Here is a 9,247-nt window from a genome sequence, read left to right on the forward strand (position 1 = left end):
CCAAACCGGTCACCTGGAAGGCAAGGTCCTTCTGAGTGTCACCTGGTGCAGACAAAATCAGAAATTCTGCTTCAGCGATACTGTCAGAAACCTCCTCCCTCAGGGGCAGATGCACACCTTTGCCCCTCAGGCCCCCAAAGCCAGAGGCAAGACCCCAGAGGAAAGAAGGAATACACATTAGGACTTTCAGCATAAGCCATGGAGTATCTTTGGCAGGACTGCTAATTGCCTAGACCCTAGTCCCTGAAAACCAGCAGGCTCAAACTGCTCCCAGGGGCTTCTGTGTCTCCCACTCTCCTGAGGTGCCTTGGGACATCCAATTAGCCCACCATTCTTGCTTCCTCCCTGTTCCCTCCCTCGCAGGCACACCCTGGCAGAGAGGCACACATGTACACCCACTCCTGCGCTTTCCTCACCTTTCTGCATTGCCAGGGAGGCTGGAAGTGCCTGGAGGGATGCCACGCTCATACCCTGTCTCTCCTAGGATTCCTGTGGTTTTGCACATACAGCTTACTTTAGCACATCTTGCGTTTTGTGTTGCCACGTGCCAGTGTGTACCACCTTCGGGGAGGGAGCTTGCTGGTTGATGTGCTGCACTGTTCAAGGACCTTCCCTTCTCCTTGAACACGTTTGTGTTCTTCTCATGTCTCCTTCTCACGTTTGTGGAACAAGTCTCCAGTGCAGCAGGCAATCTGTGCCTCTTTCTCCTTTGAATCGCTGCCCATCTCTGCAGGACCTTAGCCTCCTCACCATCCCGGGTCATGCTGTAACCACATCCACCATTTCCACAGCCCAGCCCAAGTCCCCACAGACCGAAGGCTTCACAGGCAGTGGTTTCAAAGCCCCACCCTACCTGATTTGCCCTGGGTGAATCCTCAGACCATGCACCCCCTCTTCCCGGTCCAAACACACATTAACATGGTGGAAATGGTGAATGTGTTTTGTATTTGGTCTAATTCAAGATTTCTGGAGCCATGGTCCAGAGTTATCACTGGCCGTCCTTTCCTCATTACCATCCAGGACAGGGTCACTGTGAAAATACGGCAACCAACCACCTTGAGACTGGGGATGCCTCCTGCCTCCTCTTCTGGTTCCTTGAAACCTCCTCTCCTGTCACCTTCATCTCTGCATCTGCCCTGGGCTGGAAACATTCACACACATCCAAATAAACACAGACAACACAGGCACATGCATGCATACACACACATGCTCGGCATGGGGACACAAACGCAAACGGGGAACACAGATATTTCAGGAGGTGAAGACGCTCATGTCTAACAATGTTGGAGATGGCGTCAGTAGGCACCATGCCCTGCCCTTTGGTCTCCCTGTCCACCTCCCCCACGATCTCTTCCGTATTTTCCCAAGGCACCCTGAAGCTGCTTCCAGTGCAGCATGTCAGGTGGTGATGAGATACCAAGTGGTGGATGTGGAAATTCACACAAGATCCCAAAGTCAGCACACAGGTGCACTGGGACCCTAGAGAGGACACCCTTTCAATGATAGGCCTTCCCAGGGTAAGGGGCAGGAGTGAAGGGCCCAGGCAATCTCACCTCAGTCAGCAGCAGGAATCCCGGGGATGGCAGGACCCATGGAAGAATGATTCTGACAAAGAAACTTAACTCACCCTGCCTCTGGTACTATCATCTAGGACTCTTGCACTGCAACAACAGCTGACGTGAGGGAGGCTTGCTGCACTCACGGACACAATGAGTCCTCAAGCCTCAAGTCTCAGGAGGCCACCTTCTACATGCATGGCTCAAATTCAGGCTCCACAGCCAGCTTCCACGAGCCTGAGCAACCCCGTTTGGGAAAGGACAGTGTCATGGCTACTACACGACTATCTCTTCTCAGCCCACCTCCAGACCCCCTCACCATATGTGTTTCTGTCAGTTACCTCTCATGGAGGAACCTTCCTCCCTGGAGTAGTACTTCAGGGGATCATTCCATACGTCTTCATTGATGATCTGCTGGCAACACAAGCAAGGTCAGCCCGGGACTGACCAGGCCCTGAACCATCCCATGAGCAGCCAAGAACTCCAACATCAATCACCAATTGTGTGCAGGCCCAAAGTATCCCCACCTCAGCAATCCTGTTCAATTCTGAGCAGTTGTAGCCTGACAACCAGTTGAGAAACTTAAGGCTCCTGGTGTGCAACTTGTGGCTGAGTGCTCCCCGTTCAAAGCCCCAGATCCAGTGGACTGGAGTGGAACAACATGCCCTATGACCTGCAAAAAGACAGGGAAACTGGGGTGGATCCTGAAGATGGGTTATCCACAACCCTGCACACCCACACTCATCACCCAGGGAGGCACGTTTTACCAGTGATGTCAAGGTAATACTTTTTAATGATCACCGTGTTCAAGAAGTAGGGGTTCTCCCAAAAGGAAAAGATCAGCTTGCAGCGGAACCGTGGATATCTCTGCACCTGCACCAGCCAGAATAGGGAGGAGGGAAAGGTGCAAGCTTATACGGGCCTCAACTTGCCTCCCAGGCAGACATTAACAGCTTCCACGACGCCTCTCCAAAGACTCACAGTGCAGGAACATGGATAACGTGATCCTCCTACTCTCTGCCAAGTCCCATACCCAGCCATCCTCAGTCTCCCTCACTGACCTTCAAGTCAATCATGTAGCTGAGAAAGTCTTTATCTTGGTTGCTGATCATGATGCAAACTTGAGGGTGGTTCATAATCTGCTTTCAGGCCACATGCCGAGCCAAGAAGAGCCAGGAGCATCAGCCGTAATCTCGGGTGGAAGAAGGACACCAGAACAGGCATCTGCAAGGATGCCGGGAACTTCTGCTTGCCGGGCTACCACTGTTGTCCTCAGGCCCTTCCATACCATCAGGCACACTCATGGCTCTGTACCGGGGTCCAGCCCCAGTTGGATCCAGGGATTCCCTCTGGAGAATGGCGTCGGTGAAAGGACAGCAGAGGGGAGAGAAAGAGGCTTGATCTATCTGGTTTACACAGAAATAAATAATAATAAATAAATAAAGCCCGTGACACCATATTGCACTGTCCACGGAGGCCACAGGCGCCCTCTCAGTGGGGTGAAGACGCAGAGCATCCTTTCCCTGAAAACGCTAGGTGTCCTCCCGATTGAGTCTTAGAAGCCCGGGCAGGTAAGTGGACTCAGAGGACACCCACGCTCCAATTCGTCATCCTGAAGGAAGAACAGAGAGAGAAAAGGAGAGAAAAGGAAACAAGAATGACACAGGGAGAACAAGCCTGATGAGCAAGGCCTGTAGCTTTATTTTCAAAAGGAGCTTTTATACCCTAAGTTGTACATAAAAGATAATAGAGGGTGCAGAGTCATGTGAGGTCAGCAGTCCTTGATCCTTATCGAAACCAGGCTTTCTTTCTGCAAACTTATTATACACTAAGGCTTTAGGTGATTTATATCATGTTCTGGCCAGGAGGTCTGCTAACATTGTTCTTGTGATAAAGGTTATGCAACCAGAAAAACTTATTTTCTCCAAAGGTTTATTTTTCTAAAGTTTGGCGCCACTCCCTGAAAGGACTAGATAGAATTGCATTCCTATAGGGCAACAGGAGCAGTGGGGGATAACAAGGAAAGAATTTATTAACTCAAGGGTCTAAGGTTGTTAACATCAAAGCTACTACTTATATTTCTATATACCAACTATATTAATCGATATACTCCCAGGGACATAGTGGGTAAGGGGTATGGAAACTTGGCAGCAAGGGTTAGCTCAACAAATAAATCCTCTACTAGTTCTATTCTAATGATTTTAACTCCCCGAGAAGCTCTGCATTGTTGGACTATCTTAAGCCTCCCATACCTCTTGTGGTTGGGAGGCTGTGAATAATCACATGTGTAGCTGTTAAGAGTCTGGGAAAACCTATCAGGCAAGTTAGAAAGCTATCCAAGGGATTTGAATTGGAACACACCCACTGTACCCAGGAGAGTTATTAACTAGAGCTCTAAGTTGATTTCCTTCAGAGAAAGGTGGTCGTGGATATCCCCCCTCGTGGGTATCCTCGTTAATATCAGAGGAGTTTGTGAAAGTTGTAAAACAGACAGATTCTGGTTTGGGGGTAGATGCTCAAGCAGGTCCAGGGGGGCCCTCGAGTCCTGACTCGCCTTGCCTGTCAGACCTCTCCCACATGACCTTGTCATGGGTGGGGTCTCCCATGCTGGCTCCTGGCAGTTGTGGGTTTTTTGTGGTGTTCTGCATCTGAGGTGATCTGCATTCTCTAAGCAGGGGCTGTTTCTGACCGCTACTGTTCTCCTCCAGACCTGTGTATGCTGGGTAGTGGCATGTCACTGCTTACATTTTCAGACTTGTAGTCATTGTAACAAACCATGTCTGAAAGCAAAGGGGTTGGTGTGTGTGGGTGTATGTGTGTGTGTGTGTGTGTGTGTGTGTGAGAGAGAGAGAGAGAGAGAGAGAGAGAGAGAGAGAGAGAGAATGAGACTCCCATGTCTCAGCTATTTCCTGGGAACCTCTACATTTACAATGAGAACTGTCTGCCAAGGCTCATCTGGTGAACTGTCTCTGGTCATTCCTGACTTAGAGGCCTCAGGTGCTGCTCCTTCTCAGATGCAGGCCAGAAGGAGAGACTCAAAGTCATGGCTCCAACACAGGTGTGGCCCTGCCCAGATTCTACTGGGGTGTCCCTTTAGAGCCTGCCAATTGCCCAGGACCACACTTCCTTCAGGGGCCTCCAGTGCCCTCGCCCCTAACACTCCTCCTGCTCTTTCTCCTCCTCCTCCTGAGCAGCGGACGCCAAGAAGCAGCAAAAAGGATACAGCTTTGGCCCAGAAGCCAGGGATGCCCTGGATGATGGCACTCCTCCAAGCCAAGTGACTCTTCCTCCTTTGATGGCTCCTGTGCATGAATCGAATGTAGGCCCTGTGGTTTTTCTCATGTTCAGAGCTCAGTTCCACCCGAAGGGCGGCCAGCGCCTGCAGCTCATCTAGCGCTGGAAGCTCACTCGGGCCTCCGGGCCTCTCCCAGCCCTGCTCCTCCACCGTTTTTTCCTCCAGCTCCTGGGAGAACCCCTGTTGCCGCTCGTCATCTGTCACAACCTCTACCTCCTTGGTGCTGTCTTCCGCCAATAGTTGAAACTCCCACTCGATCCCCACCACGTCTTCATCTACCAGGGCCTTGCTGTCCTCCACTGCCTCCACCCTGAAGAGGGTTGCCTCTTTGCCTGGCGTAACAATTGGTGGCTGGAAGGTCCAGGCTATGCACAGCATCACAAAGACAGGCTGTGGGGCCCCTGCCCACTGAGCACCTGGGCTCACAATTAAAAAGGTCTGGGGTCCCAGGATGCTCCCTCCTTCCTCTGACTGCCTCACTCTCTCCTCTTGGGCCTGGCCCTGATCCCCAGCTGGTGCAGATGTGAAGGGACGAGACATAATAGCACAGCAAGTGGTGCGCAATGGTGGCAGAGGCTGCAGTAAACCTGTGGGGCCCACTAGCTCTTTGGGGGCGGGGAGTGAGGGTGATGGTTGGGGAGCAGGGGCTGGTGTGTGTAGGGTGGTCTGGAGCTGAAGAAATGGGTGGCAGACAGCCCAGGACATGGTGAACCGGCCCTGGGTGATAAGCCAAACAGGAGGGGCCCTAGGCTGTAAGCCACTCACAGGCTACTGGCCCAAATCTAGACCAACGACTGAGAGGGTAGTGGGTGGCACACTTATGGACACGCCCCTAGACCTCTTCCGTGCTTCCTGGGCTCCAGTGACCCCACGTGGCCACATTCTGCTCCAGGGAGGTAGCATGTTTTGCCTCTGTTGCTACCTCAGGCACTGTCATTGACCTGGATCTGGAAATGGGTGGCAGACAACCAACCACGGGTTCCTGCTCCACAATCAGAACAGCACACTCCTGTGTCCTCCGGGACAGGCAATAACTGGGAGCTCTCCCTCAGTATCCAAAGGATATCCAGGGGGTCCACGTGGCTGGGTACTTTTCTCCATGGGACAGAGCCTGTTGCTGTCCGGATGCTATGGGAGTAGGGAAAAACCCTACCGTTTGCTACAATTGATCTCCACTGTTCAGGGACACCAGACCCTTAGGGTACAAAGCTCACTCTGTGTCTCTTTATCTATGTTTCTGGCATATCACTGTTTTGGGCAATCCTTCTGTGTGTGTACCAGGCGCTGGTGTCTGTGTGTCTCCATCTCTCTATGTGGTGGTGTTGTGGTTTGCCACTCTCTGGACAGTAGTGCTCAAGAGAGACGCTTATCCTTGAAGTAAAGGCAAGCTCTTCTACTTCTGAGTGAGTTGCACCAATAGGAGATCAGAGTTTTTAGTCCACACATTTGGAGAGTGCTTTCTCAAACTTGAAAGCCAACAGTGGGCAGTCACTGCTGAACCGCAGAAGGGGACGGGTTACCCTCCCTCCCTCGCTGGACAGACGTGAACACTGCACAGACCTGTAAAGGCTTGGCCTCACTTTGCACAGAGAGAGAAACGGGGCATGCTCTACTGGCATGAGGAAACTTACTGAAACTTGTTTGAACTCCTGCCACTGAGATGCTAAGGACAACTCACTGTTAAGTTCCATGGCTCATTGGTGCAGGAGAAATGCATGTCTGCCCATTTAGCCTATTGAGGCCCTTTCAAAGTGGTTCTGTTCTCCATGTGAGAACACGTACCAGCCTGCCCAGTTGCCCAAGCCTGTGCTGCCGGGAGCAGCAAGAGGATCAAGGTAAGCCATCCATCCTATAGTCCTGATACCTGATATAGATGCATTCTAAAAAGAGTACAAAGAGTGATGTTTCAAACTGGAAGACTCTGCAGGTAGCAGGTGCTTATGCTGCAGTGATGATCCATCTCTGAAACTTCATAAAAGAGGCAAGGGGTGCTCATGCTCATGGCAAGTTTAGGGAAAGAACGCCTGACACTAGAGAAGGATGGAAAGACACTTGTAGCTGGGTGTCCCAGGGGCTGTGGATCGTTCACCATGGCTTCTGTGTTCTGGGATTGCAGCCTGTTCTGTGTCTCGATTCCTCTGCACTCTCACTGGTCTTCCCCAGGCATTTTCCTTCTGCCTCTCCTTTCTGCCAGGCATCCTGGGTGCACCACTATGATTTCACTTAGAAGTTGGTTGCTCAGTGAGGAAACGGGGTTGGTACCCTGGCTTCTGTGCTCCTGCTGGCCACAGTCTATGTGTCTTTCCCTGAGACTTTCATGTTTTCGCTATCCAACTTCCATCACCTGTCTAGGTCAGTTCTGACAGCTAATACTCACAAACATACTGGAAGGCTCTTCTGCACTCACATGTGCACACACATGCACATTTACACACTTACATGCCTGAGAGGAAACTTGCACATATGCAGAAGTACATGCTTATTCTCCAGGCACATGAATTCTGATAAGCACCCAACTTTCTTTGTCCTGGTTGTTTTCTTTCACTTGCTCATCGATCATGTCAGGTTGCACTTCTAACTTTGTGACTTATCCTCAAAGGTTACAAAATCTTGGCATTTGCTCATAAAGGGGGCTGACCTGCAGAGCATCGGTCAGGGTTGGAAGTGCTTGCCCTGGAGAGCTGAGTGACATGCGCCTGCATTCTACATTCTCCCATCACCTTGGACAGCTTCACAGTACCAGTCACATTGGCCTGATCCATTGCCTTTGCATTCCTTCAGGGGACCAGAAAACAAGGGCCTCTGGGCTCAGCTAACTTGTGGAACCGCTTTCTCAGTATGCACCTATCTAGGTCATTCTTTGCCAATGTTGTGCCCCTGTTGCTTGCCTACCACCCCTTAGAGCCCAAAACATTCTGAGTGAGGCCCCCTGTTCTTTCTATCTGTGTAGCTTTATGTGTGCAACTGTCTACCTGTGCCCCCAGGCGCCCCTAGGACACCCAGCCACAAGGGCCTCTTCCAACTTCCCCTACCCCACACCCACCCCACACCCCTACCCTTACAACACCATCACCCCACAAACTTACCCCAACCCACCCCACTCCCAACCCATGTCCATCACACCCCAACACCCCCACCACACCCCCACCCCTCCCACACGCCCACCCCACTCCAATCCAACCCTACCCACACCCTACCCCCACCCTGCTCTACCCTCACCCAAAAGCTGTCCCCACCAATAGTCCAGCGGTGAGCCCAGGGATGCTTTTCTTTTCCTAAGTGCGGGACCCCTGGGAGTGAGGGGCTCCTGGAAACAAAGCACTCAGGCAACAGAGTGAGTTCTCTACCTGCAGCTGGAGGAGGCCAGGGAGGCCACGTGGCCAGACAACGAGTGGAGAATGGAGAGGGACCCAAAGGGCAAGGACGACGTTATGCATTGTGGGTGCTGGGTAGCCCTTGGGTGCTGCTGATCCCAGCACACCTGACTGTAACCATTAGTATCACTGCTGTCTCCAGAGCAAAATATATGTACCCTCTGTCCCAGAGCTGTAGACTCTTGAGTGTCTGTGTCTGGACCGACTGGGGCCAGGACCCTGAGAGGAGGAAGATGTGCAAAGAGGAGATGTCAAGATCATGAATCCAGGGGAGTTCAGGGCAGAGGGAGAAAAGAGTCAGCCTGGGGCTGCCAGCCAATCCCCTTCCTGCAGAGTGGGCCTCAGAGCCCAGGCCATGGTGGAGAGTCCTAGAGCTCTGCTTCTGCAGTCATGGCACGGGATCAGGGTCCCCACATCCTTCATATCTCCTGCCTCACATGTGGAAGAGGCCTCTGTGCACAGCTGCTCCCCAGATCCTGCCAGTGACACCCATCAGTGAATCTGCCTACTTGCCCCTATAGAGGTTAGGCAGTATTGGGAGGTTTCCTCCTGGGAGATGGTCTGAGCCTGAGTGAGCCCTTGGAGGACAGCTGTTGAGTTGAGGTAGGGTGTAAATCTAGGCCTTACTGGATTTCTCCCTGAATATTGCACCTTTGCCCCTTCATGCTAGATGACCTGGCTGTACCCACAGACCTGAGTTCCTAGACTCTGGTGGGTGCTGTCCCCTGAAAGGAGGCTTTTATTCTGTGCTCTAGTAGTCCCTAAGATTTTCACCACCCACAAACAGAGTAGGGTATTCCAAACCTGAGAGACTTTCCTGGGCACACTGCCCTACCAGACTGGCCCAGGGAGGGCTTAGGGAGACCAAGCCATCTGGTCTCAACTTGGCTAAGCCAAGACGTGGCCAGAGGCATCATTCCCATGTCATTCTCCGTGACCCCCTCTGTGATACTCTCTTGACTCCCAGCCCTTGCCTGTGAAAAGGAAAAAGGACAGGAAGGCCCCTGCTGACGCTGTTTTTG

General features: G+C 52.0%; 1 protein-coding gene across 1 annotated transcript; it reads right to left on the reverse strand.

Annotated features, from left to right (window-relative positions):
- Positions 1–1,889: 1,889 nt before the first annotated feature.
- LOC132344635 (testis-specific Y-encoded protein 1-like) lies at positions 1,890–5,454 on the reverse strand. The gene is made up of 6 exons (XM_059884290.1): positions 5,268–5,454; positions 4,780–5,216; positions 2,618–2,695; positions 2,324–2,429; positions 2,084–2,229; positions 1,890–1,967 (listed from the first exon to the last, which is right to left on the reverse strand). The coding sequence occupies exons 1-6, from the start codon at positions 5,389–5,391 to the stop codon at positions 1,890–1,892; spliced, it is 969 nt and encodes a 322-aa protein (XP_059740273.1). The 5' UTR covers positions 5,392–5,454.
- Between the last annotated feature and the right edge of the window lie 3,793 nt (positions 5,455–9,247).

The sequence above is a fragment of the Bos taurus genome, chromosome Y (genome assembly GCF_002263795.3).
Source record: "Bos taurus isolate L1 Dominette 01449 registration number 42190680 breed Hereford chromosome Y, ARS-UCD2.0, whole genome shotgun sequence".
Lineage (NCBI taxonomy): Eukaryota > Metazoa > Chordata > Mammalia > Artiodactyla > Bovidae > Bos > Bos taurus.